This window comes from Toxorhynchites rutilus, chromosome 3 (assembly GCF_029784135.1).
Source record: "Toxorhynchites rutilus septentrionalis strain SRP chromosome 3, ASM2978413v1, whole genome shotgun sequence".
NCBI classification, from domain to species: Eukaryota; Metazoa; Arthropoda; class Insecta; order Diptera; family Culicidae; genus Toxorhynchites; species Toxorhynchites rutilus.
Window position 1 is genome coordinate 304696007 of NC_073746.1, and position 26938 is coordinate 304722944.

General features: G+C 36.8%; 1 protein-coding gene across 1 annotated transcript; it reads left to right on the forward strand.

Annotated features, from left to right (window-relative positions):
* The first annotated feature begins 9226 nt into the window (after nucleotides 1–9226).
* LOC129776921 (antigen 5 like allergen Cul n 1-like) lies at nucleotides 9227–24992 on the forward strand. Its single transcript, XM_055782864.1, has 4 exons — nucleotides 9227–9356; nucleotides 23973–24241; nucleotides 24312–24553; nucleotides 24616–24992. Exons 1-4 carry the CDS (start codon nucleotides 9338–9340, stop codon nucleotides 24872–24874), a joined length of 789 nt encoding a protein of 262 aa, XP_055638839.1. The 5' UTR covers nucleotides 9227–9337; the 3' UTR covers nucleotides 24875–24992.
* Nucleotides 24993–26938: the final 1946 nt, after the last annotated feature.

The following is a 26938-nucleotide window of genomic DNA, read 5'->3' on the forward strand; positions in this document are numbered from 1 at the left end:
TTTTAAGAGCTTGTTTGTACTTGTTTGTTCCGGGACGAAAAAAGAAATTCCACAAGTCTTCTTCCCTTGTTTATCTAAATCCAATATTGATCGAACATTGTATTATCGCATTGGACGAATTTCATGCCAACTCGACTGGTCGTTTGTAGCACCATTTCAGATAGCAGTGAAACGTTGTGGGTGTAAAGACATGGGTCATTTAAGCAACTTTGCATACTTGAAATATTTGAAAAATAATTAGATTACTTTTTGGAAAAAGCCAAATTTTTTTCTTAATTTTTTACAGACATTTATAACTTTTTTAACTTATAAAATTATGATACCTACAAAATTCATGTCAAAGAATGAAATGTAGGAAATTGTTTAAATTTTAACACAAAAATACCAAAATTTTTTTGGAAAAAATTTCACTTAAGAAAAAGTTATTTTAAAAATTAATACTCCTTTTTCTCAAAAACGTATTTTTTTAAAATTGCCAAAAATATTTATATGAATAGCCCTTACAATTTCCAATAAGTCGTTCATACATCGGAAGATGGGCACTTTTACAGGGAAAAAGTTCTTCTAACAACAATTTTTTTATATTTTCTTTGAAAAAAAATACAACTTATCCTAATTTTGTTTAAAGTCAAGATAGCGGTATAGTGTACTCGGCAAAGTTTTAGATCTTATTAAAATATGAAGTTTTGTCGAAGACGTCAACTTTCTATATTTTATAGTTTTTAGAATATAAGTTATTTTTGTATGAAGACTCCTGAAAAAAAATAATGTTTCGCTTCTAACATTTTTGTGTTAATTCTCACGTTTGACATGTTCTTGATATGTTTCTAAATAGAGAAAAGTTTGCAGAGCATGTAAATTGCGATAATTTATACATAAAAATGTAACGAATTAAACATTAATAGTATTTTTTCAAAGAAAAAAAAAGTTGCTCGGAAATCTTTTTCCATGTAAGTGTGCCCATCGTCCGATGTATGGAAAACTTGTTGGAAATTTTAAAGGCTATTTAAATTTATTTTTTCAGATTTTTAAAGCATATGTTTTCGAGAAAAATGGATTTTCAAATTTTTTTTTAAATGAAATTTTTTTCCAAAAAATTCTTTGATAATTTTTAAAGAAAACCTAAGTAATTTCCTACATTTCATTCTCTGACCAACTTTTTATAGATCTTATAGTTTTTAAATTAATATTTTTCGAAAAAAGTTGAAAAAACTCAAAATTTAAAAAATAAAACTACCAAAAAATTTATCAGACCTACAACATTTTAGTCAAAGAATGGAATGCAGGAAGTTATTTTGGGTTTCATTAAAAATTATCAAAGAATTTTTTGGAAAAAATTTCATTGAAAATAAAAATATTTTGAAAACTAAAAATATTTTTTCTCGAAAACATATACTTTTAAAATTCTGAAAAAAATAAATATAAATAGCCCTTAAAATTATTAACAAGTTTTCCATAAATCGAATGATGGGCACATTTACATAGAAAAAGTTTTTCGAACAAAAAATTGTCAAAATATTGGACTCCCGGCCCCGTCAGGCTAACGCCACATGTGCCTTAATAAAAAATATATTTTGGGAAAAAAAAACTTTTTCACTTTTTTTTTAGAAAATGCTATTGATGTTCAATTTGTTACATTTTTATATATAAATTATCGCATTTTAAATGATCTGCTAATTTTTCTCTATTTAGAAACATGTCAAGAACATGTCAAACGTGAGAATTAACACACAAAAATGTATCGAGCAAAACATCACTTTTTTTAGGAGCCTTCATACAAAATGACTTATATTCTAAAAACTATAAAAGATAGAAAGTTGACGTCTTCGACAAAAGTTTATATTTTAACACGATTTAAAACTTTGTCGATGAAACTATATCGCTATCAAGACTTTAAACAAAATTAGGATAAGTTGTTGTTCGAAAAACTTTTTCCCTGTAAAAGTGCCCATCTTCCGATGTATGGACGACTTATTGGAAATTGTAAGGGCTATTCATATACAGGGAAACTTCGTTATAACGTACTCTCGATATAACGTAAACATTTCCAAAGTGTAAGGAAAATTCCTGATAGAACAATGAATTATCTGTATTGTGATGCTAAAACAAGTTCTGTACCTTCAATCAATCCCGAAATACAGCTGGTTTTGTGATTTCGGATTCTAAATGAACTAAGCTTTAATCAACAGTACGAAGGGAAACATCATGAGAAAGGCTGGCTTCGTCTTCTGGTTGAAGTTATTCATAAACTTTACTAAAACAGCAACACAATAATGTATTATAGACTACGTTTGTGAGTACTTTATTATGCTTCGATATAACGTACAATTCGATACAACGTACAATTTTGAAAGTGAAATGTACGTTATATCGAAGTTTACCTGTATATATATTTTTTGGGAATTTTAAAAAAATACGTTTTTGAGAAAAATGAATTTTAATTTTTAAAATAACTTTTTTTTCACCGAATATTTTTCTCAAAAAATTTTTGGTATTTTTTTTTGTAAAATTCCAAAATATAAATTTTTTTGTAACAATTCTCTACAATTCATTCTTTGGCATAAATTTTGTAGGTATCATAGTTTTTTTAAGTTATAAATTTTTGTAAAAAATTAAGAAAAAAAATTGGCTTTTTCCAAAAACTAGTCTAATTCTTTTTCGATTATTGCAAGTATGCAAAGTTGCTTAAATGACCCATGTCTTTACACCCACAACGTTTCGCTATTATCTGAGATGGTGCTGCCAACTCCTAAGACGAGTTGGAATGAAGTTCGTCATTGTCGATTTTTGTTCGTTGGAAAGATGACTTAGCTTTAACCCTTTATAAGGGTCTGGAAACTAGGCAACGAATCGATTCCAACTTCAAAGAACATAACCCTTACATACTCAAATCCGTAATCGTACTCCACCATATAGATCTCTTTTCCCTTCTTTCGAAAGTCGAAAACAAGCTTTCGGAACATTCTATTCAGATAAAATTATAGTGTCATATGAGAGTTAAAAAGTTTGCTATCTGTTTTCAGAATAATGATTTTCATTTCTCTAATTAGAGGCTGCAAAGTTTAAAGCCTCTTAAAAACAAAGAAGATGAGATAAGATTTCTCTAAAAATGGCGAATGCATGTGCTAATATATGAAAATTGACTCAAACTCATAATCGTACGCTGGTTAAAAACAATACTCGATTTCGATGTCGTTAGTCAATATTCAAATTCCATACAACTATCTTTAGCTGTCTTTGGCCTTCTCTACGAGTTTTTTGTGTATTCGGAAGGTATATTAATCAATTTATTCATAAGCTGGTTTTTAAAATCGTTATTTTTAGAAATTTAAGGGTTTGCAAATTTCCTACACAGATAACCTCCTTAGTTTTTTACTGGGATTGATGTCGGAAGATTGTGGAGGCATATCAATAACTTTTGAGTAATTGTAATGTAACCATGTGCGAATGTAATGTAATGTATCATACTAATATCTATTTCTTCTGAAAGGTAGTCATGTTCGTTGATAACTACAGCGCACCCAAAATCTCTCCAATCAAAGCTCAAATCGATAAGTTTACAATTTTTCCACAAATCTTTACTTCCGTAGGTCAGCAGCTGAACTTCGACATAATCAAGAACCTGAATCAGTATTATCGCCATTTTCGATTGATTAGTTCGACTAGTTAAACGAAGACTGCAAGAAATGGAGGATATTTGTCCTTTTTAACATTCATGTTATTCAGCATTCTTACTGTATTTGAATGCACTCTAGGACCCTTCAGTTATACCGGTATTGAATGCAATTGAAATACTTTCACCCTCTAAAATCAATAAGGTTAAATCTAAAACTATTTAAAATTGCTTCAGGAAGCCCTATTTTCCCTCAGTGATGATGGTGATATTTCGCTGGCATAATTAATGCATCGTGAGCTCGTTGATGTCGACAGTACAATAGCGTTCGATTGCTCAACGTCTTTCAATGATTAGTGCGAAAAAGACCAAAATGTGATTTGCTGTGATCTGATGTCAGATAGCAATATATTGGAAAGTGTTGAAAAAACTGAGAAAAACGCTGAAGATAGTAGTTCTATCGAGTTGGATAATTTTCAGGAAGGTTTTACTCCTTCGAACGTTAAATCAAACCTGAAGAATATATCCAGAATATTGAAATCAACTGAAAATGTTCCTGTGAATCTAATTGAACATTTTTTTGTGATTGAACAGTTCCTGCGTGATCGTTACAATTTAGTTTGAATAATATACTTATTCAATATTTTCTTTGTTAACCTAGTTCCTTATGCAGGTCGGACTCGATTATACAGACTCGATTATATATGATTCGAATATAGAATTTAGGACTCGATTCTATACCGTTTGAAAAAAAAAAGTTTTTTTTATAATTCAAATATGAATAATTTCAAGAAAAAAATTAACCTTTCAACATTATTGTTAAATTTACGTGGCTTTTATAAGTACAGTGGGTTAAAAATCGCGATTTTTGAATATTTTTATTGAATTTGCATCAGGAATTGTTTTTATCGAAATTGCATGAACAAATTGTAGAGTGGTTATAGAGCTTCAATTTGATTCATAGAAACAATCAAGTTTATAATTATTTTTTGGGATAAAATTAATAATTACAAATTTTAAAAAAATACTAACATTTTCCATTTCCAAAATGTTGTTTGAATCCACTGATTTAGATGTTCCACTACTATATCCTGTACTAAATTTTCTCATATTTCAAATGAAAGCAACAGAATCGGCTTACGTAGCGTGCCTCTCAATGTAGAGTTAGTTTGAGTTAACAGAGTCTGAAACAAAAAAAAGTTCTATAACTCTGTCATCGTTGAAATTGGAACGTATGCGTAGAAGGATTTTTTTCGTGAAATATAACCGTCGGTCACCTCCTGAGCGATTCTGGAAAAAATATTTTTTTATGTGTTTTTTTTTGTTTTTTCTCACTGATTAATCAAAAATTCAAATTCATACCATAGTTGGGACACTTACCCTAATGTATGACAATTTGACATAAAAATAATATGAAAAAATGTTCTGTATCTCGATACCTCCCTAACTCGATGGTTCCCTTGGATATCGAGTTAGGGAGAGTTGACTGTATTTATCATTGAAATTTTTTTAACTATTAAAACCGTTGCCTTAAACCCCAAAAACATTGCCTTGTAAATTTACTTTATTACGCCTTTGGTTATGCAAAAAAGTTGGTATTGAATTATAGAGACTTTAAACTCGGAGAGTCCATTCGTCTTTTTTGGTTATGCACTAGAGTTTCAAAGAGAAAACATAAAATTTGATTTTTTTTTATCGAATGCACGATTTATTTTATTGGAAAAATTGCATGATCTTACGCTGTGGATCCAAAATAGTACGCGTACAGTGAAAAAAATTTCAATTTGTTGCATCTTCAATGAATATAAACACAATTTTCTGCCGATTGTCTAAAATCGTGGTTTTGTTATATGGAAATGACTCCCAAATAAAAATCTTCAATTTTCAGCAGCCCAAAAAAATGAGGTGCTGCCAGATACTTTTAGATGATTTTGGCTAAGTAAAATATTGAAATAATATCCCAAGTGAGGCGAAAAGAATATTTTTGTTGGTGGCAATATAGTTGCCACTAGGACCCGAAATATTTGAAGGTGAAAAATGAAGACCGACTGTACTCCCAGTAGCTTCGCTTCGACTAGAACTGCTTTGGCAGTCGCCGCCAACAAGAAATGACTTGACCAGAAAATGAATTGATTAGCGTTGACCAGCGAGGATGACTGGTGAACTAGTCCAGTCAGTGGTTATTTTAACTGACTCGACTAATGAATACAAATCTGCCTCTTCATCCAACTGACTTCAATCCACATTTCCATTTTCCCCTGACACTGATTTTGTACCCGCGAACCCATCTTGTTTTATCTTATTTTACGTCCATATAAAGAGGAACGAAAACTTGATTCCTGATGCAAAAAAGGAGTTACCCCATCAATGGATGGTTTATTTTCTACCCATCGTGAACTCAAACCAACGAACTTAGACATTTATCAAGTATGCTATAAAGGTCCTCGCGTTAGTATTAGTAAATAGCGTGCAAAATAGCGCGCACACACACTGCACGCTATTTTATACGTAATTTTCGTGGAAATAAATATGCGCGTGCTGCGTGCACTTGGCCGGTAGCACCGACCTCTCGATCTTCCTCTTCAGCATCCTTTGGAGCTTCTTGTCGCTCAGGGTCGTCGGCCGTCTGGAACCGGGCTTTCTATCGATGCTCTGATTGATATCCAATAGTACCAAGATGTTGTAGATGCTGGAACGGATGGATCCGGCGTTCACAAAGTCACGGTTAGAGTTCGACTGATAAAGCTGCCAATTTTTTTCCGCTTTCTCATGGGTTACTATGATTGATGCTGCATGGGTAATTTTGTCAATTTTTGTCCATTTTTCCAATGCAAACGTTATGATAAATTGCGATTTTAGGTAGTTTCGATCATAAGTGCCAAGTTTCAAAAAAATCGGAGAGGGTCGGGTCAGTAGCCGGCTGATTTGGGGTGGAATTGCCCTGTATGCATCTTTCTATCGCATGAATCAACAAAGGCTGATATTTTTTTATTTTACTATTTTACTAAACTCGTTTTAAACAGCATTTTTTTCCTCAAGTGGCCATCATTTTGTCAAAAACATGTTTTTGACTTGTCCTAGGTTCACACGATAGCGGCATCTTTACTGATTCAGAATCTGTTTGATTTTTTTTTCTTGTTTTAGATAACCGGAAGGGCTGGAATCGTGTACGCCATGGCATACCTTTTTTTAACTTCCTCACTTCATCAGCTTGTAACTTTGCTAGTTATGAATGTTTTCTCCGTTCAATTTTTGTTTAATTGTTAAAAGATAGATAAACAAACAATGATATAATGGACTGTGAAAATATTCTTTGTTCTATTTTTTCGGAGCTCGAAAAAACGTTCGAAATTGGTTAAAATTCGTTAAAGGGTGTGTCACATCAAATTGTATCACGGAAAAAACGCTGTAGAAATTTTATTTTTAGGAATTATATCTTCAGCTTTCGCTTATAATCATAAGAGTGTATAGATCACGTTGGCCATGCTTCACTGTCAATTTTTCGTAAATTTGGAAAAATGTCGTCGAACGAAAAAGAGCGTCGTGAATTAATCCTGCGCACTCATTTCGAGAATCCGGAGTTGTCACATCGGGACATCGGTAAGATGCTGGGAATCGTCCAATCCACGGTCAGCAGAGTACTAAAACGATACTTCGAGAACCTAACCATCGACCGGAAGGTGAAGAACGGCAAAAATGGATGCTCCGTCAGTGAAAAAGATCACAAGCGCGTAGTTAAGCAGTTTAGACGTGATCCGAGAAGTTCGGTCCGGGATGTCGCCAATAAGCTGAATTTGTCAAGTTCATTCGTCCAGCGGACCAAGCAGCGGGAGGGCCTGCGTACATACAAGGTTCAGAAGGCTCCTAACCGCGTCGAAAGGCAAAACATGGTGGGGAAGACGCAAGCCCGGAAGCTGTACACCGAAATGCTGACGAAGCCGCATTGCCTGGTAATGGACGACGAAACCTACGTCAAAGCGGACTTTCGTCAACTGCCGGGCCTGTTGTTCTTCTCCGCAGAGGACAAATCCAGCGTTCCGGAGGAGATTCGCAAGCAGAAACTATCCAAGTTTGCCAAAAAGTACATGGTGTGGCAAGCGATCTGCTCTTGCGGAAAGCGGAGCGCCCCCTTCGTGATGACCGGCACGGTAAACGGGCAGGTTTACCTTAAGGAGTGCCTACAGAAGCGCTTACTACCACTATTGAAGCAGCACGAGGGCCCGACCATCTTCTGGCCGGATCTCGCTTCGTGCCACTATTCAAAGGACGTGTTGGAGTGGTACGAAGCCAACGGGGTCACCTTCGTGCCAAAGGAAATGAACCCGCCCAACGCGCCGGAGCTTCGCCCAATAGAGAAATATTGGGCGATTATGAAGCACGCCCTCCGGAAGAACGCAAAAGTTTTCAAATCGGAGGCGAACTTCAAGAGAAAATGGATTTCTGTTCAAAAAAAACTACAACCTGACGTTGTACAGAACCTTATGGACGGGGTAAAGAGGAAGGTGCGAGCATACGGGCTTGGGCTCGAAGTATGAATAAAAAGAAAATGCCAAAAGTTGTTTAATAGTTTTTATTTTACTGTCTAAAATTTTCAAAAGGATCGGTCTACTGGGCGAATTTCTACAGCGTTTTTTCCGTGATGCAATTTGATGTGACACACCCTTTAGAGTACCCCATCGAAGTACTATATCACAGAATTATTGTTACCGATTTGTGTGAGTCACACATAGTATAACAGCATGAACCAATGTATTCTCGATTAATTGCCCAACCGAAATACACTGATAAAATCTCTCAATGCAACATAATAACTACCAGATCAAGTGATTAAATCGACTCAGCTCTGGGCAGCAGAGCAAAATGATACCAATTTGCATACTTATATGTGTATTCTGCTATTGTTCTGTGCCGGGAAACGATATTAATTCGAAATAATTGGAATTATTGCTTCAGCTCCAGGTGCCAGGTGGGTCAAAAGACACATTAACAACAGTGTGGGAAAAGTTGATGTGATTATTCACGGATAATTGATTTACATGCTACAAGTATCAGTTATGGCTAGGCTTTTTAACTGGAATCATATTTTGTACTCCCGCGTTGAATAATTACTGGATTCACGCGTTGTACAAAATGTATTACACTGGCGACGCTCACCGACAAGTTGCGGGATGTAAAAATGCAATTACTCCTGTTAATCGAATCTGAACGTCATAATCTTGCTTCAATTAAACTTCGATTGACCTAATTGCAAACGGGCGCTTATGGACGCTTTATAGCGTCTGATTTCAATAAAGAAAAATAAGCACTCATTTGCATTGAATCATTTGATCGATCTTCTTCGAAACAATTGTAGTGACGCCCGGTGGGTGGGGCACTACCCTCCGGATCCTATACGCGCCCCATTGCCACAGAACTGTGGGAGATTCTGGTCCATCTCACGCACGTGTGCCTTTCACACCAATCGAATCTGTCGATTGGAGAGTGAGTGTGATGTGCGTTTAATATCTGGGTTCATTGGGGGTCATAGGCTTCTCGATTTATAAATGGGCTCTCATTCGTACGGCTTGTGCTAATTAGATCTAAACCTGTAATTAAACGCTTTATCAGGGTGAGGCAGGTTGCAAGATTGGAGATTTGGGAGCTTTCGTTGTATAAAAATGATGCGCTGTTGGGTCGAATGTTTAGTACGGTTTTCGGTGAGAAGTGAGAAGATTGTGCCTGAAAATGGTTAAGTTTGCCAAATGTGAGAAACATGAGTATTTGTTGGATTGTCATATATTTAAGAAGTGGATTAGAAAAATGTATCATCAGTTCGAGAAATGTCGGAAATATTTCTGTCATATGTTGGATTTTAGGATTGTTAGACGGTTGGTTGATCCGTGTTGAAAAGTGTGATTTTTAGATGCCCTATAGGACAAATTACCAAAATTATTCGGTGGATAAGCTTATCTTTATTCGGCGGAGGAGTCATCCAACTTGTAGATTATATTCAGTGTCGATAAATCATAAAACAAACCGATTGTGAAGAACGGAGCTCGTAATCTGTTATGTTAAAAAAAAATTAAAATGGTTGGATTGCGGGCTGCTTTTCCTATACTTTTTGGAGTTGAATATCAGAAGTTCAATATATTTAATTGGGGAATAAGTTCGTAGCGCAGCTTTCATTTTAACCAAAAAACAAGGGTCAAATGAACACTTTCCCTTTGCCAAACAGCAAACGATTCGTTGTAAAATAAAAGAAATATAAAAACGCTATGAACTTATTCCCCAACCCAATAGTTCGGACCGCTTCCATCGAAGTATTCTAAGATTGGACCATGTTGCGATTTCGATTTCGAATGAACGAAGTTCAGTTGATCCATTGGAACAGATCATTGAATCTGTTGTAGGATTACTGTAGAAAGCTGATATATGCACAGAAGAGGCGTCCTCGCTAGCCAGCGCATTGTCGATGTTCTCTGGGAATGGCAGCAAATGCTGCTATCTTTAATTAATGGCAGAATCTTCGGACATTTGCGCCACACATGTTTATCGTTTCTTGAACTATTGTAGACAAGTTTGTTTTATATCCAATTCTTTATATATCCAATACTATTTCAAGGCGATCCTATTATCTCTTATTATTAGGCTGTCAAAAAAGTCCTGCGGTATTTTTTTTTGAATTTTCATTTGTTCATAAAATTAGTTACAATCATCTGTTTTAAGTCAAATATGCGCCGTTTTGTTCGATGACTTGTTCCCAACGAGATGTCAACTTCATAATACCCCTGTTATAGAAGCTCGCTTCCTTATTGGCAAAAAACTCGGATAGCCAATTTTCACAGGCCTCTTTTGTGGCTAACTTCTGACTACCTAGCTCGTTTGCCATGGACAAGAACAGGTGGTAGTCACTTGGTGCAAGGTCCGGACTATACGGCGGATGCAAAAGAACCTCCCATCCGAGCTCCCGGAGCTTTTGGCGCGTCACCAAAGAAGTGTGTGGCCTGGCGTTGTCCTGATGGAAGACAATGCGGCCTCTGTTTATCAAAGATGGTCTCTTCTTCATGAGTGCTACCTTCAAGCGGTCCAGTTGTTGGCAGTACAGGTCCGAATTGAGCGTTTGGCCATAGGGAAGCAGCTCATAATAGATTATTCCTTGACAATCCCACCAAACACACAGCAGAACCTTCCTGGCCGTTAATGAAGGCTTGGCCACCGTCTGAGCCGCTTCAGCGGGCTTCGACCACGACCGTTTGCGCTTCACGTTGTCGTAAGTGACCCACTATTCATCACCAGTCACCATCCGCTTCAGAAACGGGTCGATTTTGTTGCGATTCACATGCGTCGATACGGTCAAAGATGTTTTTTTGCGTCAACGTGTGTGGCACCCATACATCGAGGTTCTTTGTGAATCCAAGCTTCTTCAAATGGTTAATAACGGTTTGATGACTTATCCCCAGCTCTTGGCCGATGCTACGGCTGCTACTATGCCGGTCTTTCTCGGCTAATTCAGCGATTTTGTCGCAATTTTCGACGACAGGCCTTCCGGAGCGTGGCGCATCTTCGACGACCTCTACACCAGAACGAAAACGTTGAAACAATCGTTGTGCGGTGGAAATGGAAACTGTATCGGGTCCATAAATTGCACAAATTTTATTGGCAGCTTGAGATGCATTTTTGCCTTTGTCATAGTAGTACTGTAAAATATGTCGGATTTTCTCTTTATTTTGCTCCATATTTGCGACACTATAACTCACGAACGACTTATCCAAGCAAAACACTGTCAAGGACTATATTATAGCTATATTATAGCAAAAATACTTTTCCAACAAGCAATAGTATGACTCGATACAATGAATACAACAAAAACTACGCGCTTACAACGACACCTCGCGGAAATACCGCAGGACTTTTTTGACAGCCTAATATTTAGATTTTAGAATAGGTGCATTTTGTTTAATAATTTACAGTGGGACTGATTCGCAATATTTCTAATTTGAAAGGGAGTATTTTCCATAGTTTATTACATTATAGTCAGCGAAAAACTCCGTGTTTTCTGGCATGGACTGCACTGCCCTTCTAAGCATAGTTGTCCCATGTCACTTTTTGACAATTTTCACTTTTCTTCATAAAACGATGTTTTCATGCCTAATCTTCCGGAAAAACACAACAAAGTTATAGTTTGTTCCCAGCTTTTAAAAAACATCAAACATCAAGTTCAATTGTCCCATGTTGATATTCTATACATAACTGTCCCACCATGTATTTTTTGTAGATACATAATAAATGAATCGATTCAAGAACAAAAATTTTATGTCATGCTTTCAGCAGGACTATTGTACTTATATCTGGTTTGGAAAAATAAACTAATTCTCAAACAAATAATAAAAAGTTTAACAGAACACGTGTACACCTTGTTAGTGAATGCCTGATAACAATGAGATTTATATTTATATCACGCCTTTCTTCATAGAACGATGTTTTTATTCATTATCGTTCGGAAAAACTCAAAAAAACTTATTGTTTGTTCCCAGTTTTTCGAAAAACATCAAACATCAAGTTCAATTGTCCCATGTTGATATTCTATGCATAATTGTCCCACCATGAATTTTTAAGCCCGCAACCAGAGAAGAGAAGTGGAACTTGAGAGAAAAAAGTGGCAACGATTTGTGGCAAGAAAATGTAAACAGTGAAAAAATTGACAGATGGTTTACGCTCTAAAAATTGAACATATTGTTGAGATGTCTCTAAAAAGGGTGTAATGTTATTAATGTTAGCATCATCATGATAAACACGGCGAATGGGATAGAAATTACGAACTGAAAATTGAGTGAAATATACATATAGGCGTTGAAACGCTGTGGACTAATATTATAATGCATTTTTATCGGTTTATGTATAATGCATTATCAAAATAAACCCATATGTATTGTAATTATAACTTGCTGTGCTATTCAGAACAACATTTATGGTCGTATTCCACCAATGATGACAAATGTGTAATTTACGAATGAAGCTTCGCCATAGAAACTGAACATTGAATAAAAAAATTAACATGTGGTAAGAGCATCAGTTGAAATATTTTAAAGCATTCTCATCGGAATAAAATGAATGATACAATAATTATACGACTAAATGATGTATGTACGCTTAAAAAACAACATAAAAATATGATTTCTGAATTAATTTCTTTTTTTTCAGTTTCGAAAGCCATTTTTATTTGTTAAAATACCCTCTGTTGGTATTGTATCCAGAATTTACAAGGCAATGAAACGTTAACGTCAATTAGTTTCTAGTAATCAGCTTTTTAGTTGCAGGTGAAATTAACCAAAAATATTTTTTTAGTATTATATATCTTCCATGCCAAACCGACATAGTGGTTCTCAAATTTTCGTGTAAATTGGTAGTTTTGTTCCTTTTCGTTAAATATTAGATTCCATTCCATTTTAGGGTGGTTCAAAAAATCTAGTTTTTCCCCCTTTTCAAAAATATATTTTTTTTAATTCATATCTTTTGAACTACTAAACCGATTCAGATGATCGACATATCAAATTGGCCAGTTAGCTAGGTTTTTTTGAAAAAATACTATACTTGCAACAAAAAGTAATTTTGTTTTTTTAATTATTGATCGTAATTGTTCTTTATAGTTTTCATTCAGGGGCGCTATATATTTTTATATTTTTTTTCAAAAGCTGAGGATTTTTTAGATAACATATCAAAAAATGTGTTCTTCTTCGTTTTTGAATTATAATTTTTCAAATTTAATTGATGGTTCAAAAAATAATTTTTCTCCTATTTTCCAAAAATGACGCTTTTCAAAAATTCATAACTTTTGATCTACTGAACCGATTCAGATAATCGACATAGTTAATTTAAGTCAATAATTTCCCAATTTTTTTTTCGCTAGTGCAATATTTTTCTAAAAAATTATAGGCTTTAATTTGATATATCGATCATCTGAATCGCTGTAGCAGTTCAAATGTTATGAATTTTTGAGAATAGGAAAAAGGGGAAGAAAATAATATTCCGAACTATCGGTAAACTTTAAAAAATTTTCACTCCAAAAAGAACATATCTAATTTTTAATAAAAAAATGTAAATGTGTAAAAAAATCTTCAGTTTTCAAAAAAAAAAATATAGAAAAATATAGCGCCGTTGGTGCCGAAACCATGTAAACTATAAAAACGGATACTATAAAGAATTACGAAAACAAAATTCAAATTTCTTGCAAGTTTGATATTTTTCCAAAAAAAAAAAAGACTAGCTAATTAACTTCAAATGTATTGATCATCTGAATCGGCTTAGCGGTTCAAACGTTATGAGTTTTTGATAAAAGTCATTTTTGGGAAAAAGTGAACAAAATCGAATCACCCAAAAAAAATATTACAGGTTCAATATTTTACCATAACGAAAACAAGCTACCAATTTTCACGAAAATCTGAAAACCACTATATCAGTTTGGCATTCACAAATTTCAAAGTTCGCGTTTTTCTTTTTGTTTTTCATGTCTTTTAGTGCGGCCATAATAATAATTAGGATTACTGCATTTGGATTGATGCTACAAAATATCATTACCTTCCTTGAATAGTGAATGTGATATAATTCACTTTATATATGTATATATATACTAGCTAACCCGGCAAACTTCGTCCCGCCCATTTACTTGATTAATTCTCGAGTAATGCAGAAATTTGTGTTTGGCAGCCACCCCTAAGAGTGGGGGGAGGGGTATCTAACCACCATAGAAACATTCATTGCACCCTAAAGTTTCCATATGCCTAATTTGGTTTAATTTGCTTGATTAATTCTCGGGTAATGCAAAAATTTGTGTTTCATTTGTATGGCAGCCCCCTCTAAGAGAGGGGGAAGGAGTATCTTAACACCATAGAAACACTTATTGCATCCTAAAACCTCCACATGCCAAATTTGGTTTCATTTGCTTGATTAATTCTCGAGTAATGCAGAAATTTGTGTTTCATTTGTATGGCAGCCCCCCCTTAGAGAGGGGGGAGGGGTCTCAAAATATCACGAAAACCTTCCCCGGCCCCAAAAACCCCTAATATAATAAAGCCCCTATAATAAAGCAAGGGTAATCATGGATTTTTCATAACCATCTCAGTAAAATATTGAAAAAAAAATTCCTTTTTTAATTTCTCTTTCAAATTTTGATAAAATTGCACTGAATAGTTAAATAAGGGCAATATTAATATTTGAATAAACTTATGTAATTATAAACATGTTTATATGAACCTTCCCATCTACTCATTCTTCATTAAAGACCTTGCGTCAGGACAGCTAGAAATCGATACACTCTCAAATCAAGTGTGCCTGAAAAAATTATATTCTTCACGTAAACAAGCGATAAAAATGTGGACACTTTTTAGTCAGTGATTTGTATGGAGTTCCACTGCAGTGCCGCAACCGTTATTGATTGATTCAAGTGAGGTGATCTGTTTACATTTCATTAAACAATAGTTTTTTGCTTATAAAAAACCCAGTGTATTGCTAAAATGAAATGCCTAAAGCTTTTGGTAGACAAATATTGTAGAAAATATTTATTGCGTTTTTCTCAGTTGCTGATTTTAGAACATGGGACAACTATGCGTAGAACGGCCGTGCAGATCTCCGCTTCAAGAGAGTGACTAGCTACCCGGAAGTGCTTCTTCCAAAACGTCTACCATTTTTGGTGAATAAATTGAGGCACCTTCACTCTGGTACTTTAGTTTGCAAGTTGGAAGCCATCTCAATAACCGCATGACAGATTGTGACGAAATTTTGCACATGTAAACATTATACTCTAAACTAGTTTTACCCAAAATTTCAACAATTTTCATTCATGCAATAAAAAAGTTTTACACAAAATAGTGTTTTTTTTTCTAGTAGAATCTTTATTTATATTTCATATAGATTTTTTATATTTTATCATGTTTATTTTTACCTTGTACTAAACTGTTCGCAAGTAGAATATTTTTCAACATCTCCCGGTTTCAATTAATGGGGTGACATGGGGTGCACACTCCGTTGCAAGTTTTTTATCTTTGCTTATTTATATCCGAATCATTCTCATGATTCTTTATTGTATAGGAAAAGTTTCCTGAAAACTTTTTGCGAAGCTTATCCTGAGACAGAGGATCAAAACCGCTTGAACTGCGGTTTATAAGCGGTTTTGGTTTAACACAAAATATCAAAGTAAAACAGTTACAACAAAACCGATTGTCTGTAAAATTTGTTCTCGTGTGAAACCTTGAAGCAGCAATAGTAGAATATTATTCGCAGATGTCTAAACTCTCTGGAACTGAAAATAGACGGAATTATTTCCCAGTGTTATAATATTCTATATACCTGGAATAATAACGCTTGCATTAAACAATTGATAATTTTCAGATGGTGATAAAAAAAACTATAAATGATAAATTTATGGGAAATATTTTCCATAGAACATATTTTTATTGACCATGTTACAACAATATGTTGACGCCCTGTCGGACGACTCCTCAGCAGTTGTCCGGAATTTTCGCCCTTGGTGTCAAAAAACTTATTTGTTGGTATGTTTTTCAGTTATTTCTTAGCTTTATTTATTAGTTTCTCCTCCGTTTTCTCCACGAAATTGTTGAACTAGACCCTCCGCTTCAGGTTTACCCAGAAATGCTCGATGAGACGCAGCTGGAGGACGTTTGGAAGGTTTGCGAACTTCGGAACAACATCTATCTTCAAGCGGTTCATCTCCTCCAGCGACTTCCTCGCGTAATGGACGGAGGCCAGGTCCGGCCAAAACACCACATCCTCGTCCGGATGATAATTTTTCATGATAAAATTTCATTCCTCATCATATCAGAGGGCTAAGATTATTGCCCTGGACTTTTTTCTATTTACGTTAATCTTCTATTAGCATAATAACATCAAGCTAACTTGCTCACAGTATATTATGGTCAAAGCACAAAAACAGATTTAGCTTTTATTTCTATGTGTATTTCTAGCGGTCTTGTGAAAGGGAGATTCAATATAATTTAGAGTATCTGATCTAAAATTATTATTTTTCAAAGGGTGAATGAACAATTTTTTCAGGCTAGGGATCTTATTATAGTTATATACAGTATGTCAATTTGGTTCCGGGACTGGTAATGAAAATAACTTTTCAAATAATTTTTATTATTTTATTTATTTTATTTCATTATGATTTTTTGGGCTCACGAACGTCACTTCACGGTGAAAACCAAATGAATTGTATTCAAGTTTATATACACTTCATTCTTTTTTCACCGTTTGTGATCAGACCCTTTATTATTAATAATATTTTATATTCTAATGTTATCTAAAATGTCAATTTTTTGCGAAATAACCGGTTCCTTAGTCTTCTTACGTCCAAACTGACGGCTCTCTTACTTGTTTGATGGCTTCAGGACTCCTTGCGGACTCTTGCGTTTACGGCCATGTTTTGGGAGTATTTTTCAAGAACCGGTTTTCTTGTATCGCTCGATGGTACGAAAGATGAATCTTTCGTTTATTTCGAGTGGTTTCGGCTTCTTCAAAGTCTTCAAAAGTCGAACATTTTTCAAAAACAGACTCATCATAAGTTCCCTTTTTGCATCCATGATTACCATGACTCTTGAGTGAAATAATATTCAAAACAAACTTACATGCTGTGTTGGCATTTGAATATACTCTAAACGCAAATATTTTTTTTTTAATTTTATTTCACCATCTTCGACAACGTCGTACAGACTGAAACCTTAAGATCTAAATTATTCTAAGTTTCTTATTCTAGTACTAAACACATTCTTGGACAGAGTAAAATCAAACACATCACTAACATTGTTGAAAGAACGTAAACACAAATTGAAACTATTGTTGAAACCATAATTCGTTCTATGGAATGGTATAAGAAATAACGATGAATTACGAAAACGACGGGGAGGAATATTCCATGGAACTTGACGTAACAGTTCGGGACAGTCCACATTGCCGGTTATTAGATTATAAATAAATATTCTTTGTAGTTTGGTACGTCTGGCTGATAGTGTTTCCAAGTCAATCAGTTTGCAACGATCAGCATAACTCGGAAGATTTATCGGATCATTCCAAGGGAGCTGTCGCAAAGCAAATCGCATGAAACTTCTCTGGATTCGCTCCAACGCAACGATTTGTGTAACGAGGAATGGGGACCAAACCGGTGCAGCATATTCCATGATGCTCCGAACTAGCGCGCAGTATAACTTTTTGAGGCAATACACGTCAGAAAATCCAGAAGCATGGCGACGAATGAAACCGAGCACAGTGTATGCTTTAGCGGTTGTGATTACTATGTGCTCATTGAACTTCAGTTTAGAGTCGATCATTACTCCTAGATCACAGATCGAGTTTGCGCGTTCTATGGGCTCCAGCCCCATGTGGTATTGGTGGCGAATGACATTATTGCAGCGACTGTAGGATATGGCTTTACACTTTTTACTATTCACACGCATACCGTTATCATTGCACCAGATTAGCAAACAATTAATATCATCTTGAAGTTTGATGCAGTCAATGGATGATGCAATCTCACTGTAAATTTTGAGATCATCGGCGAATAAAAGCTTGGATGTGGAAAGTAGCTCACATAGGTCGTTAAGATAAATAATAAACAGAACCGGGCCGAGAACACTTCCTTGTGGCACACCAGATGGAATTGTGAATATTCTAGAGCGCACGGAATTAACAATAACGAAAGCTTTACGATCCGATAAGTACGAGTATATCCATTTGGTAATCCATGAGGGAAAACCAATGTGATTCATTTTTTGAATGATGAGATTGTGCGGTACTGTATCGAATGCTTTCGCGAAGTCAACATAAACTGAATCCATTTGTCGCTTTGATTCAAAAGAACGTGATATTGCTGACAAATAGCACATAAGGTTTGTTGTTGTTGAACGCCGTTTCATGAATCCGTGCTGGCTGTCAGTGATGATCGGTGCAGTCACTCTATACAATACTGCGTGAACCAGCTTCTCAAACACTTTAACGAGACAGCTGAGAATGGATACACCACGATAATTGGAAACACAATTGGAATTTCCGGATTTGAAGATCGGAACTATACATGCCATTTTCCACGCGAGTGGGAATACTCCGTCTTCTATGGAGCGATTGAAAACTGCAGCTACAGGTATCGCAAGCGAAGCGTCACAGTTTTTCCAAAACACAGGAGGTAGATCATCTGTTCCAGGTCCTTTAGTAGAGTCGAGGTCTTCGAGAGCTTTCCTAATATCATCCAGATTAAACGGTATACATGGCAGATTAATGTTGAATGTCTTGATATGGTCATAGCAATTCTGTCGTTGAACAGGCGATGCTTTGCTGAATACGCTTTCGAAGAATGTTGCAAAAATATTCGCTGCCTCCACATTCGAGTGTGAAGTGATTTCACCAAACTTCAGCGTGGCAGGGATACTGTATGTAACTTTCCTCTGCTTGACGAAATTCCAGAACCGAGAAGGATCCTTTTTGACTGTGGCCTGAATTTTGTTCAATATGCAGATACATTTACACGTAATATGCAGATAAATTTGAGATTACCTATCTTTAATTAAACACGTCCAAAAACAACGACAGTTATTACTACTCACCCTGTAAACATGAACTGTTCTTTCGCTTTTATTTGTTTCGTTCAGAATATTTAAGTTGGATATACTAAATGTAAATACGAAAAATTTAAAAAAACAGAAAATTATTCCTTCTCTCTCATGTGATGATCAACTGATTTTCATTTATTATCGACGCAACGCCACTTTTTCTTGTTATTGCTTTACCCACACAGTATACGGTTTTTTGACGTAGGACTACGTCTTTCATTTCTATACCGGGGTGTAAAATCAAAGTTTCGAAAACGAAAGCGTTACGCCGGACACCGAGATTTTGAGCGTTAATAGCTCTTAAACAACTGAACGAAATGGTATGATAAACACTTCATTCGAAAGATAAAATGTCTACGCGTTATATACTTGTTACTTTTTCATCTAAAAACTTGTTTCAATAGCCTTAAAATTGGTTTCAAAACAGGCTATTGAAATCACCAATCGGTATATAAGCGAGCGCCGCTCGTAAACCCACTCAGTTATAATTGAACAGCGATTGGAGCATGTTGTCGCTGTTGTTGTGAAGCTCTTCGTTTTTCATGAAAGCGCTGATGAACGGTGTCACCAAGAGCCTGTTTGTGCACCTTAGGCCAGAAGGGAATCCACCAGAAGGAGAGTGATGCCACGGTTCCGCTTGAAACATCGGAGCAGCCGCCACACATACATACACGCGCGGAACCCTCGTTCCGCGTTCCGCGTACCAGTTCCCCTGGGAATTGAAAAATACATTCATGCGAAAGAGTTTATTTTAATGTTTTCTATTCATACAACACTGCAACCAAATACATTTGGTTTTGTGATTTTTCAATCAATCGCAATTGACAGGAAAGTTTCTGAATATTATTTTTCCCCATCAGTAGATAATTTTCGTATCCAATATTGGATGCATAACATGAAAAACGGAAAATGTTACACATCGCGAAAATCATGTCATTTTCGAGCGATTATTTGCATCCTACTCATATATTGCTGCGACCAAATACATTTCGTTTTGGATTTTTCAATCAATTGCGATCAACGTAAGACCACGTCTTTCGGCAATTTATTAGAGGTGCAATGAATCTTTAGGAATTCCCGCTCTACGCGCACTGGCAAACGATGTTTACTCAACAGTTTCTCAAACGAGAAATGGGTGTTGTGAGAAAGGATTAGCGAACGCAAAAACGACAAACGGGAGAAAGAGATGTTTGAAGGTTGAAGGAAATTAGCAGAAAACATCTTCATTTTATCTTCCGAATAATGTGATTATCATAGTACTTCCTTTTGCCGGAAACAGATTAATAACGCTCAAAGGAGGAATCGAATCCTCCGAGGAAATACCCAGCGCAAATTAGAATCGACTATAGATTGCGCCATTAGTACACAAATAACTTTATAATGCAGTTTCATCAAAGTGATTTCTTCGATATGGGGAAATATTCACTGCATCATGTCATGTATTTCATATTCTTCACTATCAAAATCCATATCCATGGCACCTATCGGTATCGAATTGTCATCGACAACACGATTTTCGCTAAATGCTCCCTTCAGTTCGGCCCGCAAAAAACTTTCCTGAACTCTAATACATCGAATTAGGAGCCCTGAAAAGGGCTGCTGATTATATGCTAAGCTAATAGCACGCTCTCCTCGGATACGATGGGCCAAGGACATCCTTGGGCATAATGTGACGCGCTTTGCGTGGATAGCACACAAATTGGTATCTTCGAATAGGCCTCCTGCAGTACCATAACCGCGAAGTTTGACGAGCAAGTCGGTTTTGAAGTTCCGGGCAATTCCACAAACCAAACGCTGCAAAGGTAGCTTGCGGATCAGCAGTTTGTTCGACCTCTGAAAGCGACGAATTTCACTTAAAGTTCCCGGTCGATAGCGATGTGGCTTCTTCACGCTTTCTGCGGCTGGTGCGCTTATCCGAGCTGCTTTCATGGTGCCTTACCACCGAAAGACTAACGAGCTGTCTTCTTGGTCCCAAACAAACAAGTCCTCACGGTGCGAGAGTAGAGTAAGAAATGAACGAAAGCAAAGGAAGCGTGATATTATATACCATAACAGACTTGAATGTAAACCCCACCCTCTTTATTATATTCTTAGCTTAGCCTGAGAGAGAAAAGAATAACATCGAAGTAATTATACAGTAATGTATTTGAATCCGGACACTTTGTGTTACATTCAATATCATACCGCAGACACAACATTTCGTGCATGCTGAATTAATACGATTGATTAGTAAGTATCAAGTAACTATCAGTAACTATATTAGTAACTATTAATCGCATAAATTGAACATGAAAAAAAATGTTATGGCTGTGGTATGATTTTGAATGAAATGCAGTGTCCGGATTCAAAAGCATTACTTCTTTTACAGTACAGTTAACTCAACTGAAAATTTTTCAGTTCGGCCTGCAAAAACGAAATTAATTGGAAGAGTACAGCATAATGCATAGACGTGAGTATGAGCTTCCCCATCTCACATTCCAATAGGATTAATGGGCTTCCAAGTGGGCGCGCTACATACGGATACGTATGATTTCAATAACCTGTTTTCCAAGCTATCATTAAGCTATTGAAACAATTTTTCGAGTCAATAAATAGAAATGATATAACTCTTGGACATTTTATCTTTTGTATGAAATGATTATCATACTGTTCCGTTGATCCGAAGCAGAATGAATCACGCTTAAAGAAGGAATGGAATGGAAAAATCTAATCGTTGCTGAAAAATAATCTGCCAGTTCCCGTAGGAATTGAAAAATACATTCATGCGAAAGAGTTTACTTTAATGTTTTCTATTCATGTAACACTGTGACCAAATATTGTTTAATCAAGTGCTATTAACAGGTGGTTATCGAGTTATCATTAACCACCGGTGGGCTTCAAGTATCGAGGAAAATCTGGAAAAATCTAATCGTTGCTGAAAAATAATCTGCCAGTTCCCCTGGGAATTAAAAAACTACATTCATGTGAAAGAGTTTATTTTAATGTTTTCTAACCATATAACACAGCGACCAAATACATTTGATTTTGTAATTTTTCAACCAAGTGTAATTAGCAGGAAAGCTTCTGAAGGTTATTCTTCCCCATCAGTAGGATATTTTCGTATCCAATATTGTATGCGTATGCAACGGAAAATGTTTCGTTTCGCGAAAATTATATAATTTTCAATCGATTATTGCTCAGTCTCCGAAAGTTTCAAACTCAGAGAGTTCATTCCCCTCTAGTTTGCCTTCCAAATTGCTATCGTAAACCATACCTTCTCTCGATTCAATCGCGCACAAAAAGCATTTATTCTGGTGGTGAAACGATATTCTGGTGGTGAAACGATATTCTGGTGGTGAAACGATATTCTGGTGGTGAAACGCATTCGATTAGAGGCGAATGAACTGAAAAGTTTAAAGCCTCTTTAATCCAACATCATCATCATGAAACGCATTCATTTTCCGTGAGGACATCGACAAGACAACATCGTTACTGAACGAGCTGAACTAGCTGGACGAGCTGAACGAGCTGAACGGCGAAGGATCGAGGGATCGAAGGATTCATTACCTGGCCTGACCTGACCTGAAACGCAATCAGTTTGTTTTAACTGTGAGGGAGCGCAGAAAAGCCGATCGATCAGAAGGAGAAGAGAAGGTGACCAGGAGAGTATCAGCATCGAAAAACGGTTCCCCGGGAAGACATCGAAGCAGCCGCCACACACACACATGCACGCGCGCAACTCTTTTCGTTTGCTGGTTATCGAGAAGAAACCTGGAAAGAAATGATCGTTGCTGAAAAATAATCTGCCAGTTCCCCTTGGAATTGAGAATTACATTCAAGCGAAAGAGTTTATTTTAATGTTTTCTATTCATATGATGCTGCGACCAAATACAATTGGTTTTGTGAGTTTTCAATCAAGTGAAGTTAGCAGGAAATCTTCTGAAGATTATCCTTGTGAAGAACCTTGTGCCTCCAACGAAACGCTCTCGTTTTCGAAGTCCCCCAAATATTCATTTACACATTCATTCAGAATGGATTTAGATTCAACTTCAAACAAATGATCTCTAAATCAACGATAGTCCTACGTCACCCTTGCGGTTATACCATAGATATAACCCACTTCCTGTTTTTTGGATATGACAAAATGGACAAATGTGATCATTTTAAAAAAGCTTATCAGAAATAAAAGAAATAAATATAGAAATACCTTCTACTAACAATGGTTGTACAGAGAGTTGCCTCTAATTGGACATACCGAGACACCACTCAATGCGCACTGGAGGCGATTGTGACCTATAAATCGGACATTAGTGATGACAGGGGTGAAGGGGTGCATGTTATTCAACGATTCGCCTCTGAATTCGTGCTCCCGTGGCTGAGAGGTTAGCGTCAAGCCTAACATGCCGGGGGTTCGGGTTCGATTCCCGTTCTGGTCGGGGTAATTTTCCATCAAATAAATTTTCTCCGTCTTGCACTGTGGTCACGCGTATTCCAGAGCTTTGCACTCAGAATGCATTCAAGGCGTGTTATTTGGCATAGAAATCTCAACTAAGTACTAATGAAAATGACGCAAGTAATACTACATTCAGACGGCGAAGTTCCTCCAGGAACGTTAGTGCTATTTAAGAAGAAAGAAGAAGATTCGCCAAACAAACTGTACAAACTGTAGTCATGTTCATTGAAAACGCTTCCTTTAGGTACCCCCAGAAAACAATTGTGTCCTTCATCTAGATTAAATTCATATTTGACATATTTGATAACGACCTCCCGGTTCATTTCTTTTTCTACAGCTTGGATTTGGCTGGTGGTGCTGCTGGCATCACTGAAGCGGTCTTACAGTACAGACTACTGCGATCACAAACTTTGTCCCTCGGGAAAGGCACATATCGGGTGCAAGAACGATGGAAAGTTGGGTCCCAAGTGTCCCAAGGGGGCCAAACCGATAGAAATGACCGCCCAGCTGAAGCAGCTTATTTTGGATACCCACAATAAGTACCGTAGCACTCTGGCAACCGGTGGTGTAGAATGGTTGCCGAAAGCGGCAGTGATGCCCACCTTGGTCGGTTTTGGAATGAAATTTATACAATTCACTCAGTTGTGTTAATACTTTTGATTGTTTCTTGAAATAGACATGGGACGATGAGCTGGCCGAAACGGCCCAGATGAACTCGAACCGTTGTATTCGCGGTCACGACGCTTGCCACAACACCGATTTGTTTAAAAACTCAGGCCAAAACATTAACTACTTTGCGACCTCAGCAGATACTATTGACGTCAACGCGCAGGTTCCAAATCTAATTACCAGCTGGTGGGATGAGCGACACGACGTCAATCAGAACATGGTTAATACCATGTACGATCCTGGCAAGAGGTTAGTATGATGATAATTAGTTGATTACTCGAAAATGTTTCAAATCATTCCTATTCCTACAGCATCATGGTGTTCCATTTCGCCGTTTTGGGCTCGGATAAGGTCAACAAGTTGGGATGCGGCATAACCCAATGGAAGCCCGACAAAGGTTGGATCCAGATTTACTTGGTGTGTAATTATTCCTTTAATGACTTCGTTGGAATTCCAATCTACGTCGCCGGCGAACCATGTTCCCAGTGTACCAAGGGGTGCAATACGAAGTACAAGGGATTGTGCGCCGAGGATGAACCAGTGGCACAAGTTATCGACTATCCGGTTTAGTTAGAGAGTCGTTTTATTATACAGCGATGACCGATGAGTGAAACCCTCATTGAGAACAGAACAGCATATAGCGATAAGTTGTTATTTGAAAAAAAGTAATAAAACTCGGTGCTGGGCATATTGAAATGTTTTACCTAGCTTGAAATGAAATCCTCTTAGTTTCAAAATAAATGAAACCTCGGTGAGAATGAGAACTCTGGGTAACTAAGTGCTTGAAGAGCTCATAAGTTCGTAGAGTGAATATGAAGGAACAAGTATGGAAGAGTGGTCGAAAACCGACCTCCTCTTCGATCTCAGGAATGGCGTCAATTACCGAATTTTCAGTAGTATCAAGTAAAAGGTGTACCAACGATTACAACTGCAGAGAGTAGGGGGGGGGGGAGGTATGGTTTAGTACGAAAATGTTCACCCTTGTCCAGGAGGGGGTACAGGTAAACACTACATGGAAACAATAAATCAACATTTTTAAAAAATATCTTCGCATTCACATTAAAATAATATGTTCTGTGTTTTAAAAGGTTATTGAAATCCGTTCAATTAGAGTACTTTTACTTCTTCTTGAACTGCACTAACGTCCAAGGAGGGGAAACAAGGGAGCATGATGCGATTTACGACTAATCGCAAACTGCACAGATCGCGATCTGTACAAAATGCGACTAACGATGAATCCTCTTCCATCATAACAAAATGATTTTCTCTTGGTATCTCTAAGTTGACCAAAGCATTGCTAGACTGAATCTAGTTCGAATAATTGAGTTGCTTTCCTTCCTCGTTTTGTTTACATCTCGTAACAAGAATTTGCTCCGTGGGAATGAGTATCTCTATGACGTACGCATTACGATTCTCGCACTCTCGTCGAGGCGTTCAATTTTCCTCTTCGAGCGAAAAAAAAAGCGCTACAGCAGATAAGAAAAATAAAAAAAATGCGCTACAGCAGATAAGACGACTTAATTATTTAATTTTCCACAGAGGATTTCTCATATGGTGTTTAAGTACATCTACAAAAGAATCCTTGGTGATTGTCTTCATACTACAGACAATAATCCACCTCAAATCACTAATTTTATGAGTTAATGTAAACGCGTTAATTGCCAAGGCTGCGACATCGAGCACGTGGTCTTGCGAAGTATATTTTTCCGCCAACCCAAAACACTCCTTTCGGTCCCGAGAAAACTGGTGGTTAGAAAAGGCCTTGATTACCTTAAATTAATCAAAAACATAAATTAGCGCAAATATGGCAACAACATTTGCGTTTTTTTTCGCGTGAGCACGTAAATACTCGTATTTACTCATAAAATTGTAGGATTGTGGAACTCTACATAATATGTATGCATATAGACTACTAGCTGACCCAGCAAACTTCGTCCCGCCCAACATTTATTTTTTGTTATCAATACCTTCAAACATTCACGTTTTCTTACTAAAGGGTGTGTCACATCAAATTGCATCACGGAAAAAACGCTGTAGAAATTCGCCCAGTAGACCGATCCTTTTGAAAATTTTAGACAGTAAAATAAAAACTATTAGACAACTTTTGGCATTTTCTTTTTATTCATACTTCGAGCCCAAGCCCGTATGCTCACACCTTCCTCTTTACCCCGTCCATAAGGTTCTGTACAACGTCAGGTTGTAGTTTTTTTTTGAACAGAAATCCATTTTCTCTTGAAGTCCGCCTCCGATTTGACAACTTTTGGGTTCTTCCGGAGGGCCTGCTTCATAATCGCCCAATATTTCTCTATTGGGCGAAGCTCCGGCGAGTTGGGCGGGTTCATTTCCTTTGGCACGAAGGTGACCCCGTTGGCTTAGTACCACTCCAACACGTCCCTTGAATAGTGGCACGATGCGAGATCCGGCCAGAAGATGGTCGGGCCCTCGTGCTGCTTCAATAGTGGTAGTAAGCGCTTCTGTAGGCACTCCTTAAGGTAAACCTGCCCGTTTACCGTGCCGGTCATCACGAAGGGGGCGCTTCGCTTTCCGCAAGAGCAGATCGCTTGCCACACCATGTACTTTTTGGCAAACTTGTATAGTTTCTGCTTGCGAATCTCCTCCGGAACGCTGAATTTG